Genomic DNA, 17771 nt, shown 5'->3' with positions numbered 1-17771 from the left:
ATGACCTGGCCTCCACAATCACTGGACCCGATCACACAATCGAGATGGTTTGGGGTGAGCTGGACCGCAGAGTGAAGGTTAAAGGGCCAACAAGTGCTAAACATCGCTGGGAACTCCTTCAAGACTGTTGGAAGACCATTTCAGAGAATGCCAAGAGTGTGCGAAGCAGTAATCAGAGCAAAAGGTGGCTACTTTGAAGAACCGAGAATACGAGACATACTTTCAATTGTTTCAAACTTTTTTGTTAATTATATAATTCCACGTGTTAATTGATAGTTTTGATGCCTTCAGTGTACATCTACAATTTTCATAGTCATGAAAACAAAGAAAACTCTTTGAATGAAGGTGTGTCCAAACTTTTAGTCTATACTGTATAATCCTACAATAAACACAACTGAATTTGGACAGCCTCAGCCATATACAAGCTTTATGAGTCTTTGAAATATTACCTTCACTTGTACCAGGCTTGTTGGCATCATTCAAGAATGTTATGTTCTTGCCACATGAACTGCAGAATGCAGTTTCACAATGCAGATGATATCCACAAAAAGGACAATACATTTAAATCTGTAATAATAAAAAAGCATTAGGCTAATGCCAAATATAAACTTACTAGGCTTCTACTGGTTGAAAAGGATGAAAGGAAACAATGATAGCATTAGTGGTGTGTTTAGCAATGTGCTATTCATCTTATGCCACATATCCATAAAAATCACGATCAACGTTATCCTTTCTAGAGCAGTGGAGGAACATTTTTTGCTTTTCACAGAAATTTAAGTAAGTCATTTTATGACTGCATCAGAAATCACACAAAAAAATATGTAGCTGTGTGCTTCAAATGAAGCATCTTTACTTATTACAATTAAAAGTGATAAGTTCAGTAATGCAATGTTAGCTCAAAAGTGTTTATTTGCAAAATTTGCTAAAATGATAACTGCCATATTTAATTATAATCCACGAATTGCGGAGGTTGTGTAACGAACAATGTAATTCCCTCTCAAGTCAAAAAATCAGGAAACCAAGTCGTTCTTTAGATACTGGCTTTAATCACACAAGAAGTATGGTAGTGTGCCGTGAGAACTGTTAAAACATACAGAAAGAAAAGCAAACAAACTAATTATTTCCCCGAAAGGACATCAAAGGAAAAAAGCGACTATACAATATATGACTCAACAGAAATTCTTCGCGTTACATCTTAACGGTCAAACAAAGTAAACAGTAAATTAAACTAAAATGTACCTCATTGGCCGCTTTCCCTTGAGAGAAAATTAGAATCTTCAGTCCTTTATTCAATGTCCTTATCACTGGTGACTTATGCTACGTTCACACCGGGGGCAGCAAAAGCAGCAAAATCGCGTCTGCTGCTTCATTTTTGCTGCTTGTACCAGTGAATTCTGACGCGCGTCTGAAGCAGCTTTGCTGCTCTCGCTGCGCGGTCCAAAAGTGGCTCTGACGCGCGTTGGGCGGAGCTTCACTATCCTTTCTCTGCCTTGCAGCTATATTTGCTGTGATCAGTGGGTAGTTTTAATATGTTTTTAAGTGAGAAAATACACCTGAAAACTTCATCAGTGGAGTCAGTTCATCCAGATTACGATCCTGCCTCCCAATATTATTTCTGTCGGAGCCGCTCAGACCCCCACATACCGGCGGTGCTCCGACAGAAGGAATCCATTCATCAGCAGCCTCTGGCTGGGTCGCCTCTTCACGGTTTACCGCGGCGACTGGTAGGTGTTTTTCATCTAAATAATCCGATCTGCAGGCATCAGGATAATAAAAGCGAACATATTCTGCCGGCAGATGTATATATTTTAAGTTAATTATGCGTTAATAAACTGTTTAAGAGGAGTAATCAGAGCAGTCTGTGTCATCAGCGCTGTGTCTCTCTCCCAGCCAGCTCCCAGATCAGCTTCTCTGATTGGTTGACGCGGCGCGTCGAGCAGCAAAAATTCAATTTTTCCATCTCGAGCAGCAGCGCGTTTGCGGCGCGTCGCGCGCGTCAGATGCCAAAACGCGCCCGACGCGCTGCTTCGGCTGCTCAGACGCGCTGCGCTTGCTGCTCGAAACGCGCCGCAGGACTTTTTGCTGCGCCTTGACGCGCGTCAACCATTGACTTTGCATGTAAACTCGCTGCTTCTGTCGCGCCAGCTGCCCCCGGTGTGAACGCAGCATAAGGCAGAGGAATCAGCACGGTGTCTGCCTGATTGTTTGTTCCAGAACCACGTTACAGATCCACAGGTACCGACCCTTAAAGGTAACACTCCGTCGACCCACAGCTGCGTCCCCTTAACCCCTTAATTAGGATGCGTTCCCCAACATCAAAACAAACAATATTCAAGAAACACATGAAATTATACCTTAATATTCAACCTTTAAAACTAAAAATGTATGTATTTATGAGCTCTATATTTTTAACTTAAATATTTATTAGTCTCTTATTTATTTATTCTGACTTCGATGGCAGCTACAAACAACATGTTACTGTGATTAAAATGTTTCTAAAGACTCGGTGAAGAAATCGCGAGTATGAATGAGTTGATGAACGAATTTGTCACATGACTTTTTAAGGATCTGCAGGAAGGAAGGGGTAAGTTTTTTACGTAAATTAACTTACGTAGTTACTTATCTATTGGTTAACTACGACTATTCTCCTTCCATATATAACTAACGAAAAATGTTTTACTTACTTATGAAACGGCCAATATTTGCTTGTGAGTCTGCAAGCAAAGCTTCTTCTTCTTTGTTTTTTTGCCGGGTCAGCTTCTTCTTCTTCTACTGCCATGTATAACGACCAACGTCACACCAACGTTGTAGTTTCAGATTTCCGTTGCGGCTATTTCTGTTGTGTCACTTCCGTTGTAGTTTCAGATTTCCGTTACGGCTATTTCCGTTGTGGCTTTTTTAATTGTTTTTTAATAAAAAAAAAAAAAAATCAGCAGGCAGAGCCTACGGGTTTGCGAGCGTAACTGAGACTCGAGCAGAGCGCGGTTTGTGCGCGAAGAGAAGGAGGCAAGCCAGAGGAGAAAATATCTGTGCAAGAAGCATTAAATCTGAGAGAAGAAACAAAGATTTGAGAGAGAAGAGAAAATATTTGAGAGAGAGCGCATGTTTTGAGTGTGAGCATTATAAGTTTTTAGTGCAAGAAGATCAAATTGAAATTATGTGCTCTTGCATTATGGCAGGATAATTCTCCCATAAGCCCCCCTCAAAAAAAAATCACTCCGGACAAACTGTCTTCTGCACTACTATTAATACTATATTTATTTACTGTTATTTTGCACTGTTACTGTAACAAATGCTATATCTTACATAATTGTTAATAATAATTTTTCTGCTGCCATTACCATCTGCCTTTTTGCCTTTTTCACTAGCATAAGTATTGCATATTTTATATTATTGTACATTTTATATTTTATTTTGAAATTGAATGTTTAAATTTTAGTATTACCGCATAGGCGTAACTTTCTTAAGGACTGGTGTGGACATGTCCCCACCAATCTTGACCGGTAGGGGGACAGTCCCCACCAATATTTTGTACACGTATTTTGCTTTCGGTGCTGTGTATATCTGATTAAAACCCCATTCATGCCGCTCCTCAGAAAGAAAATAAAAACAGTTCTCCCCGCTGCTCACCGTCCACAAACCCCGACAAAAAAACTCAGAAAAAAGAATCTGTTGCCTCTCGTTTTCTCCCCATCACCCCCCTCCGCCCTCTACACCTGTCGCTTCCCTCCAAAAATGCTAACCCATTCAGGGACAGCAGTGGACTCAGACTTGCAGGTGAGAGGGACTTGTGGAAATATTAAGACCTAATTTTAGTCAGGAGAGACTTAAAGTAGTAAAAAAATAGAGAATAGTGTAAAAATAAGTTAATACCGTTTTTAAAATATAACTGAACCGTTGGAAAAAAACTCAAACCACTTTTTTCCGGCCCTGTTATGTCAGCTACACTAGAGTCCTGCAACGGGTCGGGTACCCGCGAAAAATACATAAATAAAAATAAACGGGTCGGGCGGATATTTTTTTGTGCGGGCGGGTAGGTGGTGATTTTTTTTTTATGCGTGTGTGTTGTTATGGACATCAGAAATGTTATATTAATCAGGCACTGGGTGCAGCGCAGCGTCCAATAGCCTATGATGTGTTAACGGGTCGGGTTGCGGGTTAAATATCAACTGGTCGGGTTCGGATTTGAATTGAAGATATCCGCGGGTGACGGGTCGGGTTCGGTAGTCACCCTAACGGGTTCTGGCGGGTGCGGGTTGGTAAAACTCGACCCATGCAGGTCTCTAAGCTACACTACATTCAGTATCATTGCCATAGAAACAGACAACAGCGCCAATATATCAGAATTATACTAAGACACACGCAAATAATTTCCAACATAAAAAAACAGGACTTTCAGTCCATTACAGTTTTCCGTTTTTAGAGGGTTGTTTATTTTGCGTTTATTAAGTGATGGCTGTGGTATATTAGCTTTCACTGCTATAAGCTTTCGCAGCAGTGATTGATTAATTTAAACACCTGCTCTACTGATGGTCTATCGGAGTTGGTGTTTAGGTTGACATAAAGAACACCTTTTATTTGAAGCTTCTTGTAGCTACTGTTTTAATCCCGGCTTCACTTAAAACTTTTTCCTGACCTTGTTATATAGTTGTCATAGTGTTGCCATTCAGTAGCAAGCACTGCGCCCCTTTTCCTTTTATATGTACACGTACATTTAAGATTTGTCGTGTTATGTTGACAACTCATGAGCAAGCTGCTTTTTGCAATCTAGCAGGGAGGTAAGGATAGGATCTTGCAGGTATGACGTCACTCTGCAGGGGGTCCAAAGATAAAAGATTTAAACAATTTTGGCATTGGAATTTCAGATTTAAGGGAGTTAGAAAGTTCACTTAGTAAAAGTGCAAATAATAAATCTGATTACCGATTACTTTTAAGCTGGTTGAACATACTGCGACAGACTGGTGACCTGTCCAGGGTGATCCCACCTCTCACCCAGAACGTGGCTAGAGATATGCACCAGCACCTCCTGATCCCACTGAGGGATAAGGTTAAAGAAAATGGATGGTTGAACATAGTCCGCTCTCCCAGATTCTATCAAATCAGTATTGATACCCTCAGGGGCGGATTTAGGAAATTTGGGGCCCTAGGCAAAGACAGGCAGGGGGCCCCCTGAGAAGAAAACCCATAAAACAGACCCATTCTACAGATAGAGAAATGTTAATAGAATAGACATCCATTATTTGTTCTAGGTTTTGTCCCTCTCTTCTTGTCCCTTTTTCCTCTCTATTTATCAGCGTTCTGATGGCATTTTAGCCAAAGGATTTTTATCAAAAACATAATTAATGTGCACAAATAAGGAATAGTTGTATTCCTTTACCATTAGGCAATACTAGGCAACTGCCTAGTATTGCCTAATGGTAATTCCCCCCCTGGATACCCTGCTGGTGGATGTTCTTGACAGAAAGACGGAATTGCTTAATCATATTCTGCTTAAGGCCCATAAGATCTTGTCCGAGTCCTGGTTTAAAAGTAAATTAATTTTAAAAAGTGACCTAAAATTGACCGCCAATAAATGTTCTACAAAATTTATATATTTATTTGATTTCTTTGATTTGTACTGTCTGTTTAGATTTATGTGATATTTTTTGCACAAAATATATAAGTGAATATTGTAACAGTTATGTTTTCAACTGTAAGCATTAAATTGATAAATGTTATTCACATTTTTTTGGCTTTATCCTTTCCAACAAAAAAAAAAGGCGTCGCGCAGGTAGCTCCCTTTCCTTATGAGCCGTCCCCACCAACTTTCAACACAAAGTTACACCCTTGTATTACGGTAGTTACTGATCTTATCTGTTGTGCCTGTGCACTTTATCTGTTTCACTGTTGATGAATGAGAAACATCCTCTCAAGTCCTTGTATGTCTGGTGAATGTAAAGAAATGATATTAAAGCTGACTTTGACTTTGAAATGTTATAGGCCTACTGCATATTGAGAAAATTTAGATCGGTATTGCGCAACAATCGGGAGATGGGGACCCCCCCAAATACTGACAGGTATTTCGCACACTGCTCTGAACCCTCCTGTCCCGGAGCTCTGTGAAAGCCTGGTAGCCTGGATCCTGCCACCTGTTCTATTCCTGACCTGTTCCGCAACCTGTTCTGTCTGTTCCTGCCTGATACGCATCCCTGATCAGGATCGGCTTCCCCCAACTCCTCCGGAGCTGCAGCACTGGGGACACTCTGGGGACGCGAGCTGCGTCAGCTGTCAGCCCATCGGCTGGATTGCACCCCTCAAGGGGTATGGACTGAACTGCTAAACCAGGTAAGTGACTCACTGAGATCATCATCTTCAGTCAGATGATCGTGGTCACTTAGCTGTGTTTCTAGAGTGTCTAGATTGGGCGGTGCCCCACCCCCACAGCTCCGCTTTTGTTTTGTTTTATTTTATTTAATAAACGTTTGAACTTTCCTACTGACTGTCTCTCCTTGAATACTGGATCCATCTGTCCTCGGTTCATGACACAGTGGGGCGATCGTTCTTTTGCCGTCTTAATGTGCTCCTGGTGCTGGTCCCAAACCCAGATAAATGGAGAGGGTTATGTCAAGAAGAGAATCTGGTGTCAATTAGTATAGAAATATTCATACCGGTTTAATTTTATAACTATTAATTTTTATGGCTACAACACAGTACATGAAAATAAAGACTTGTTAAACGAGGTAGAAAATAAAATGCTATTGTGGCTGGCCAAATTTCCTAATGATTGCCTAGTCTGTGGAGGGGATTTTAATATCATTTTGGATGATTCAATGGATAGATGGCCAGCTGGAACTCATGCTAGTTCCAATGCAAATAAAAAAATTTAAAAAATAATTATGCAAAAATTTGACTTAACTTTACTTGGTGCAATAAATCAAAAGCTAGACAATCTAGAATATATATATATATATATATATATATATATATATATATATATATATATATATATATATATATATATATATATAACAAATGTGTGTACTTTTGACAGTGGTGTCAAAAGTACACACATTTGTTACTTAAAGCTGAAGTCTGTAAGTTTTTAAAAATCACTTTTTTGTCATATTGGCTAAAACTGTCCCTATGCCCAGACAGCAGTACATGTGATATGTAACCTGTGAAAAAAACTGCTTCAATAGGGGGTTTTCAGTGACGTCACTGGCCAGCTTCCGGTCCGCCATCTTGGGTGGCATATTATCGTATATCATATATATCATGTCGCGAATGGATAATTACGCCAGCACGCTAGAGCCACCAGATCATGGAACATATTCTACCATATGGACCCCTATGCCCTCCACGGTGCCTTGTTTAGCACTAATCCAGATGATTGGCCAAATGTAGAGCACAGCGACATAGTTCATTACCTGGTGTTTAGTGAAAACCCTCTGCACACTCTTGAGGAAATGAGAGCGTATAAGGGTCTAGAGGCTCACAATCACTTCACATCTGGTTGGGTACGAGATGTCGAAGTGATGTACATGAGGGAAATCGCCATCATACGTGGACGGGTGAGTTTTAATAAGATGGTAAAAATGTAAACAATCCGACGCAGGGCTCGCTATGCTAGGTGGCTAACGGCCGGCGGTACTTCAGAACAGTTCCAAAGCTACAAGTCCTTGGAGTCTCATGTGCAGTTTATGAATGGATGGATTCAGGAGCTGCAACTCATAAAGCCAGCAAACAGTGCTAACCGTTAGTGCTAACAACCACTCAGGCATGTAATGTACTTTTAACTAGCTGCTATGTGTTTCAAAGGTTTGGTTAGTAACGTTAACTGCCAAACCTTCCTAAACCCTCCGGGTTTCTAACATATTTGAGCCTTTTCCCGCTGGTTGAAATCAAGTTAAGGTGAAATTAATCAAATTAAAACACGGCTGAGAGAGGGAGTCCAGTACGCGGTAGTCATAGGCAGTAGTCTGAGTAGCGGCGGCGGAGACGGTCAACATTGCGGCCACGGAAACTAATACTTCATGACGCCCAAGCCCTATTATTAATATATTCTTACATGTTTTAAATGCTTGACAGTTAATTACCTGTGACAAAGTGAGCACTGCAGACTCTGGCGTATTCCAGCTTAACACCGTCCAAATTGGACCGGGATATCCGTGTCAGCCATAGGTGACGGCGTTGTTCAGATAGTTGTTTTGTTTTTTCACATTGATTCACGATTACGGCTGGTATGCGATAGAAAGAGCGTTGATCTCCACCTCCACGGGCCGTGCAACCAACAATTACACACGATTTCACCATTTTTCACTGTCAATACTGCCTAAGGCAGCCACCCAATATGGCGGACGCGCTGAGTAGTCACGTGAGCGTGACGTCACCTGAAAACCCCCTATTGGTCCCGCATACTGCCTGTATTTCAATCTGGAAAGAATAATTCGGGACGAGTCAAAACAACCAATCACAGCCAGAGGAGCGTCTGATGGAGTGTCAATCACAGCTCAATATATATATATATATATATATATATATATATATATATATATATATATATATATATATATATATATATATATATATATTCAGTATTTACATGATATATATGTAACTTATAATACTTCAGTCTTTGATGTCTGATGTATTTCCAGGGATCTGCTGTAACCACTCCTCAAGTTTGGGGTTAAAGTTTGACCACGGGCACCACTGATGCCTTGACCTTCCAGGTTTTCTCCAGCTCTTTTCTGATCCCCTGGTATTTCTCTACTTTGTCATGTTCCTTTTTCCTGCTGTTGCAGTCACTTGGTACTGCTATTTTTCTCTGCTCACACACTGAACAAACAGGCAGCGTCTACTCAGTGGGGCAAAAAAGTATTTACCGGTAGTAAGCCGCTGATTGCGCACATTCTCCTTGGAAAGATCTGTAATTTTCCTCAGTGTTACAGGTTACCTATGAGAGCAAAAATAACTTCAGGAAATCCCATTGTCAGATTTTTAAAGAATTCATTTGTAAATTATAGTGGTAAATTTATATACCGGTATATATAATTTTTTTTTTTTTTTCCTTTTTTAATGGATGGGTATGAAAACTGTCTAGCACAACTGTAGCAGACACTGGTGATAAAAGATTTCCCACAGAATTAATTCACTAAATGAAGAATGAAAAAAACGTGCAACAAAGTAAGAGAAACCAACTTTATTCTTTACCTAGAATAAATAAAGTTTCATATCATTTTTTTTTTTTTAAGTAACATATTAGACCACGTGACGCAACAACAATTGTGTGACCGTAGGGAACAGCTTAACAGTGGAGAATACATTTTTTTTAAATGAGCTTCGTAGCTTCCCTGCAGCCTGGGGTTACAACATCAAAAATCTCCTGCAGATAAGTTTTAATCCATTAATGGTTATACAGTAATGCCTCTTAAGCATTATGTAATACATACATCATGTCCTATGGATGCACTATGTGGCGCCAGTGATAAAAATACAGCTATCATTTTAATATTACCTCATGGATTATCACATGTATCAGAACGCACAATCACTGTTAAATACAAACAGAATTATAATACAAACCATATAAATACAACCATTAATCAAAAATACACAAATGAAAATGTACACTGATACAGTTTTTTGCCTGGTATCTGTATTTTAGAAATTATATGAGTCAAATAACACAAAACTGACTTGGCAGAGATGCAGTTCTTAGTAGTTATTGGCTTCAGAATAATCTCTCAGATATGTTTATTCTTTTAAATCTTGTATTTTTTATGCAGATGCTGTCAATCTGAACAGGTCCACTGTTTTCTCAAACCTGTGAAAGTGTTTCAAGGCAAGGCAAGGCAAATTTATTTGTATAGCACAATTCAGTACAAAGACAATGCAAAGTGCTTTACATGATTAAAATACAGGAAGATAAAACATTGAATCAAAGCAAGTAGGAAAAAATAAAAAACAAATAAAATAAAATAAAAAATGCAGAAACAAAAAAAGAATATTAAAAACAGTTGGATTAAAGAAAACATGTTTTTGTTGAATTGTTTAACTGGAACAGTCGAAGGCAATCCTAAACAAATGTGTTTTTAGTCTTGATTTAAAGGAACTCAGGCTTTCCGCACTTTTACAGTTTTCTGGAAGTTTGTTCCAGATAAGTGGAGCATAGGAACTAAATGCTGCTTCTCCATGTTTAGTTCTGGTTCTAGGTATGCAGAGCAGGCTGGAGCCAGAAGACCTGAGTGGTCTGGAGGGTTGATAAACTGATAGCAAGTCTGTGATGTATTTAGGTGCTAAGCCATTCAGAGATTTATAGACTAACAGAAGTATTTTAAAGTCTATTCTCTGAGATACAGGGAGCCAGTGGAAGGACTTTAGAACTGGGGTGATGTGCTCTACTTTCTTAGTCTTAGTGAGGACACGGGCAGCAGCGTTCTGGATCAGCTGCAGCTGTCTGATCCACTTTTTAGGCAGACCTGTGAAAACACCGTTGCAGTAATCAATTCGACTAAAAATAAACGCATGGATTAGTTTTTCCAGATCATGCTGAGACATTAGTCCTTTAATCCTGGAAATGTTCTTCAGGTGATAGAAAGCCGACCTTGTAATTATCTTTAAATGCTTTTGGAGGTTCAAGTCTGAATCCAACACTACACCTAGACTTCGGGCCTGATCAGTGGTTACTAGCTGAAGCGACTGAAGCTGTGTGCTAACTTTAGATCTCTCCTCTATTGGTCCAAAGATTATTACTTCAGTTTTGTTTTTATTCAGTTGAAGAAAATTATGGCACATCCAGGCATTGATTTCTTCTAAGCATTTCCTCAGTGCTTGAATTGGTTCATAGTCACCTGGTGACATGGTGATGTAAAGCTGTGTGTCGTCTGCATAGTTATGGTAGCTGATGTTGTTGTTTTTTATTAACTGAGCAAGAGGGAGCATGTAGATATTGAATAGGAGGGGACCCAGAATGGACCCTTGGGGAACCCCACATGTGATTTTTGTCATCTCTGATGTAAAGTTGCCTACTATAGGCTAATATAATAGTGTTTTGCACTTCCAGGCCACTGCATTAACCTCTTGATTTCCATTAGTTGTTTTTATTTTGATAAAAAAAAAAAGTAATCCTTCTCCATTTATATTTAGAATCATTAAAAAGTAAACCCACCACAATCAAAAGCATCAAAATCAGAGTCTGCCACCTCAAAGTCAAAGCTGTTGTAGTGGGGGGAGTTGAGCGAGGAGGTCCCGAGGTCATACGCTCCTGCAGGTCCTGTTCCAGAGAAATCCGGGTTGGCCGTAAGGTCGGTTTTTACATCGAGGTTAGAAGATGAGCATGCTCCAAGGTAGCCCAGTGCAGAGGAGGCGGCGGCCCCTCCCATCAGCATGTAAACCGCCTTCATCGCTTGGGCATTATTCAGAGTGCCATGACGCAGACATCCTACCCCCTGTGCACTCCGTCTGTTATACTTTGTCCGTGGGGAATTTCTGCCTGTTGGATTAAGTAGTTTATGAATGTCATCTAATATTATTCTGATGCGTTTGTTGTAACGACATGCGTGAAAACAAACTCACCATTTTCCCGTGGGGAGTCTTTGCTTGTAGGTCCTGGAGAGGAGGACTCTGTGTCACTTACAGGTGGAGTTGGTGGATCTTTTTCCAGAATTGGCTCAGGCACCAGATCTTGGAGAGTAAAGTGTGGTGGTACAACCTGATGGCGCTTACAAGTGCTGAGGGGTGATGAGAGACTCTGTAGGTAACAGTCATGTAGGAAAAATGTAACATTAATCTTTAAAAATAACTATCACAAAAAAACTTTGAAGAACAACAGGGTGATACTAAATCCTGCTGTGTTTGTTGTTTTTTTGTTATTGGAATTTTGTTGAGAAAAGGAACAGCTTTTAATGTAAAGCAAATCACTAGTTTGTGTGAAATTGAAAATTTTTGGGGGGGTGTTTTCTGTATTTGATGAAACTGTTGATTAAATTGGGGACAAATCATATTAAAATGCGTACAAATGACAGGGTAAAAAAAAAATGGGGAGTGGCAGCCTACTGGTTAGGGCATAGAGCTTGTAATCCTGAGGTTCCGAGTTTGAGCCCCACTCCCACAGACTGCCCCTCTGGGTCCCTGAGCAAAGACCCTTAACCCCACACTGCTCCCCGGGCGCTGCACAATGGCAGCCAACTGCTCCCCAAGGGGATCGGATAAATGCAGTGATAAATTTCTCCAATGTGAGATCAATAAAGTTTAATTATTATTAAATGCCTCATCCCCTGTTAGATACGTCAGTGGTTAATACATTTACAGTTACATAAAATTGTGCAATTGTACTTCAAAGCAAAACACGATAACGACATTCCATGATAGTTCCCAAATCATACACAAACACTAATGCTTCCATGGAACCAAGAATTGGAAGAATCTGAATTAAGCCAACTTTAAAGTAAATTTTTCCAAAAAATAAACTACAAAATTAAAACTAATCATCAAATAAACAGTTTAGTATTTAATATTCTGCAAATACGAAATCCATTAAGCCAATAAAACATCACTGAACATTTTCTGACTTTGATTTGGAAATGTATTGCTATTTTTTATCAACATTTTCCTGACTGCTTCATAAATACACACATCCATGTCACCTCATGCATTCAGGCTATGTTCTCGAACGAATACGCACACCCTAAGATAGGGTGACCAGACGTCCCCGATTTCCGGGGACTGTCCCCGTTTTGGACCACCTGTCCCCGGCTAAAGCTGTCCCCGGAAATGTCCCCGATTTTACCGAGGCGAAAAATGTTGCGTGTAGACTGTTATTACGGTAGAGCTATTGCGCGCAAAAATAGGTATTACGGTAGCTGGTTGCGCTGCTGATAACATAAAGATAAGGAACAGAGCGCACCACTAGAAGGGCGGTAACGATCCTTTTGGATGTCAGCTGGCATTAAAACACAAAAAAGAAGAAGAGCGCATCACTTTTAAAACAGAAGAAGAAGAAGAAGTGGAAGTTCGTTTTTTACAACCTGTGGCAACTGATGGGGAGCTACGCTGAGTGATGGTAAGTGTGTTAATCAATTTATTTTATTCTGATCGGGCTGACCTTGTGATGAATGTTTGGTTTGTGTCCAGGTTAAAACAATAATAAAAAGTAAGACAAGACCACGAGTTGAGCATGAGTAAAAGACGCTGGGTTAAAATGTAGCAAAATGATTGAAAACTCCTTGTAAGGCGCTAATCTGGTACGCTGGTTCTCCAGGGATCAACAAGGGTTTGTATAAGGATGATTTAGAAATGATAGGTGACCTTTAGTTTATATTTCAGATAGTTATTATAAGTAGAGTTATTTCAATTTGTTTTGATGATTTATGGTTGTGATTTATGAGCATAGACTTCCAGTTTTTGGTGTGCTTTTTTACTGCTCAGTTTGGATATATATGAAAGTTCCTTGAGAAAAAATAGGAGTCAGTAACAGGAGAACTGAATAAGACAAGATCTACATGATTTGAGAATGATAGAGGAAGAGATAACCACCTGTTTAATGTCCATTTATTATGTGGTTTTTGCTTGTAGCTCCTAATATTGTGGTAATTAGCATTTTTAGTATTTAGATGAGATATTAATAATAATAAGTTTTCATGTTGCACATCCTAATTTTTTTTGGAGGTGATTTTGATTATATAATGTCTCTGTTTTAGAATAATGTAAGATTGATGCTGGAGGAGTGAGGAAGAAGATAGAAAGACAGAAAGGAGATTGAATGAGAGAGGAGGAAACTAGGAACTCTGATAGAAAAAAAAACGGTTGACAAGAAGGGAGAAAAATTTACTTTGAGGAGTAAAGCAGAGAGCAGGCAGAAGTCAAAAGAGGGCTAGAAACAAAAGCGAAGGTGGAGAGGGAAGAAAACAGACAAGACTGAATGACCAGATGGCTCTTTCAAAGAAGAGGAAGTGTCATTTTACGGAGAAATTACAATCAGAATTTCCATTGGGAAATTATATATGTATATGTTATTGCTGTTTATAAATATGGACTATTCTTGGATTATATACATTGTGTTGATGTTAAGCCTATTCTGCTGTTCCATGGTTAAACTTGTTTAAGACATTTAAAAAGGTTATTTTGCTTTTTACTTGCTATGTCTTCTCTTATATTATTTTACCCAAATTACCAGGGCCACTGCCTCAGACCCTGTTCAGTTAATATTTCTGTTTCAAACATTTAAAATGTATAATATGTATTAATAAAGTTCAAGTGATAAAGCGTTGACATGATTTGAGTGATAAACTAACATATTGAGTGATGTAGTGTGCAAAGTATGCTGTGGAACACAGAGTGGCTGTATACTCAGGTTAGTAGGAAAAATGAACCTGCTACTTTGAGACACACAGGCCCCTGATGTGGCTAGGTTACAGTAAGAAACATATATGAACCTTTACCTGCAGGCTTGACTACCACTTGTTTTTTTTATGTTAATGAAGAAAAAAAATATTTCTTATAGGTATGTACAGTAGAATTAAACAGAATAAGTATTTGTTGCACTTTTTTGAAGAGGTGGGGGAACTCCGTCTCAACAGACAGCCACAGGCATAGAATAAATGTTTGTATTTACTTTTCTAAATTTCTTTTCCTCATGTCACTCTCCCCTTAGGAGGCGGCAGAGCTCTTTGGGCCCGACAAAATTGGAAAGCCCTGCTAATGACCCTTGACCCCTCCGCTCCCACCCCCACCACTTTGCCCCAACCCAGAGACACAGTTCTAGTTTTCTACTAATAACACTATTCATGTTATTAATCTTAGGATACACTAAACGTTTTGAAAGGCACATTCCTGGCTTTTACACTTGATTTTTGTTGTTTAAATATTAATAAATATGTAAAAATATATGAAACCATTACTGTCCCCGTTTCCTAATTTCATCTCGATAAGATGTATTGATTTTTATCCACGAGCAAGAAATGTCCCCAGATTTGATTTCCGAAATCTGGTCACCTTACCCTAAGACGTTAGCTGAACAACAAAAAACATGAATCACTGACTCACCATTTTGACTTTTTTCAGCACATTCAGCCACTGACTAAAGAGTAATGAAAAAAAGATTTTGTTAGTTCAAAAAAAAGCAAAACAAACATTTAGATCATTAAAAATAAATAAATAAAGTTATTAGTAATTATTGGTTATAAGGAATACATTTATTTTAAAACATTACCCCACTGTGTAAAGTTATTATACATTTATAACTCTCAGAATGAGTAGGAATACAATCTTGGGTCTCATGTTCTATCTTGTTGTCACAGTTCAGGTTATGTTAGTATCTTAAATGTTGGTCTGACTGTTGATATGGGCAGATGTAGGCTGTTCATGTTTTAACAAGCAAAACAATCTGCCCTTGCCTCACTTCAAATAACTCTTTCATGATAAAAAAAGATAGATTTAAGTGACTCTTCTTGTATGATAATTTGAAACATAAAGCAAGCAAAAAAACATGAATTGCTTCACCTGCAGTCTGCGGAGGTGTCAGCCAGCAGCAGCAGGTATTTATTTTGGGTGAGAATCAGGGCGAAGCAGCTGTCCCTGGATCCACCGGTGGGTAATTTTGGCAGGTCCAGGATCTCCTTGCCTTCAACAATTGCCTCACAGTTGCTTTGCAGCAGTACGATCTGATGAGGTGGAGACAGTGCATCGTGGCAAACAAGGAGACTGCCCTCAGGGGTGAGACGCAGAAACCGTTTCTTCCACTGCTTGAAAATGAATCCACCTGAAAAACAAACGAAAAGATACAGGAAGTTTCGAGTAATTATAAAAATGAAGCTGGCCGAAACCCATGGAGAGTGTTTATGGTTTCTACATGTTTTCACATAAAAGTTCTAAATGTTTTCATGTCCTTTCCAATATACCCATTACTTTGGACCATTTTGAAACATGAATTCTTAAGATCTGAATATTTTATGTTTCTTCTAATGTAGATGTTTCTCCAGTGATGAGGCTTTACTTTTAGAACCTCCAGAAACTAAAGGCTGATATGTCAAAAGGATCAACTCAAGGATGGATGGCAAGAAAGACAAAACACTGCAGCTACGCAAGTCCAGATGGATGGATGGGATGAAATAAGCAAGAAACAAAGAAGGATTAGATACAAGATGCGCAGTGAAAAAGGAACGGCATAAGTCCATGAAGGAACGGCGGAGAGGAAAGAAATGCATGTAAGAATATAAGGAAAGACACAAGAAAAAAAGGAAATTCTCAAAAAAGAATATAAAGGACCCACAGAAGAAGAGAGACAAGAAGGAAAGGACAAAATGAAGTAGGACAAGGGGACAAAATGAAGGAAAGAAAGACACAAAGAATAAAGTGTGTAAGAAAGGGCACAAGGAAGGAAGCAAATACACAAGAAAGAGACACAGGTGAGAAGGAATTTTAAAAATAGGACACAAAAGAAGTGAGAGGAAAGGAAAGAAAAACACAACTTTAAAGAAATTAACCTTTAATCCAATTATTTTTTCATTATATTATTTTCTTTTCACCATGCTTATCCAGGTAGGAAAACATAGATCAAACTCCATACTTTTCTAGGCTGTATGTGAACCCTGAGTATTGGACATGGGCCTAGTGATCGCAGTAGCAGCGTGAGCAATGTACATGTGGATTAAAGAATGAACACTGTGTCATTCCATCATCCTGCCAGATTAGATTAGAGGCAGTCAGATGGAGAGAGGATCAGGAGGTTGTGGATTCTGCACACGATCAATCAGCACTCGCCACGATGAACACATCCTCCATACACACCATTCATTGGCCCATTCTACTATTTTTATGCACTGAACAGCATTTCACAATAAATTAAAAAGATCGACAGTGCTGCTTTACTTTGTCTTAAAAGATGGAATGGCAACTGTTTTTTAGTGCATCTTAAATTTAAACAAAAATGTTGGTTTAAGACCATTTTCAAACCCAGAAACTTTGCTGATAAAAGATCATTATTAATATGATTCACAGTAATTTCATGATCCACAATTCTAGTCAGAAATGTAAAAAAAAATCTGTATTATCAACATTTGATATCATATGTGTCAAAGTAACACAACAGCTGCTAGACGATGCAGAAATATCCAACAGTTAAATTTGGTAGTTGATCATATTTTTCTCCAAAATGGAAAAATCCTAGTAGCATTGATGCTACTCACCATACATCCTGAGCACCCCATGGTGAATCCCAGAGACGTTCATGCTCCCAGATCGTGTGATGGATTCCAACGTGGACAGAAAGAGAAATATTGGTGGATGTTCGGAGAGCACATGAGATTCAATGTGAGTTTTTAATGCCCACCCTTAATCCCCTGTCAGCTGGGATGCTCCAGAGCCATAGTTTAGCAGATTGGTATAAAAATGGGTTGTGATGATCCTGTTGCACGCAAAGTGTTGCACTGAATACAAAGACTCAATGTAAAAACTGTTTTTAACATATTTTACTATAATATCAGCTTATCTTTACATACACTAAATTTAAAATCAGTTTTATCCAGGTTTTATATAAATATGATTAAATAAGTGTAATGTTATCTTGTACATTATTGTGTTATTTTGTGATAGTGAGTTTGTTATTCCGTTCTTTGTTTATAGTGTGCAAGTTTAAGATAGATGCACTGAGCTGAATTAAATACAGAAATGATTAAAAATATATATATATAAGAGAAATCGTTTTCCATCTTTCTGTTCTCTGATTCCACACCAAACATGGAAACACAAATAATCTTTATTTATCAGTTTAGCCAACTTTTCAATGGTACTCT

The 17771-nt window shown here is 38.8% G+C and overlaps 1 protein-coding gene across 1 annotated transcript; it reads right to left on the bottom strand.

The window, feature by feature from the left end:
• Positions 1-9217: 9217 nt before the first annotated feature.
• LOC119778103 lies at positions 9218-17309 on the bottom strand. The gene is made up of 6 exons (XM_038277196.1): positions 17166-17309; positions 15481-15739; positions 15025-15058; positions 11557-11731; positions 11015-11473; positions 9218-9821 (listed from the first exon to the last, which is right to left on the bottom strand). The coding sequence occupies exons 1-5, from the start codon at positions 17206-17208 to the stop codon at positions 11133-11135; spliced, it is 852 nt and encodes a 283-aa protein (XP_038133124.1). The 5' UTR covers positions 17209-17309; the 3' UTR covers positions 9218-9821; positions 11015-11132.
• Between the last annotated feature and the right edge of the window lie 462 nt (positions 17310-17771).

This window comes from Cyprinodon tularosa, unplaced genomic scaffold (assembly GCF_016077235.1).
Source record: "Cyprinodon tularosa strain WSP-4 unplaced genomic scaffold, ASM1607723v1 ctg101, whole genome shotgun sequence".
Taxonomy (NCBI): Eukaryota; Metazoa; Chordata; class Actinopteri; order Cyprinodontiformes; family Cyprinodontidae; genus Cyprinodon; species Cyprinodon tularosa.
This window is presented reverse-complemented; position numbering and strand designations above follow the sequence as displayed.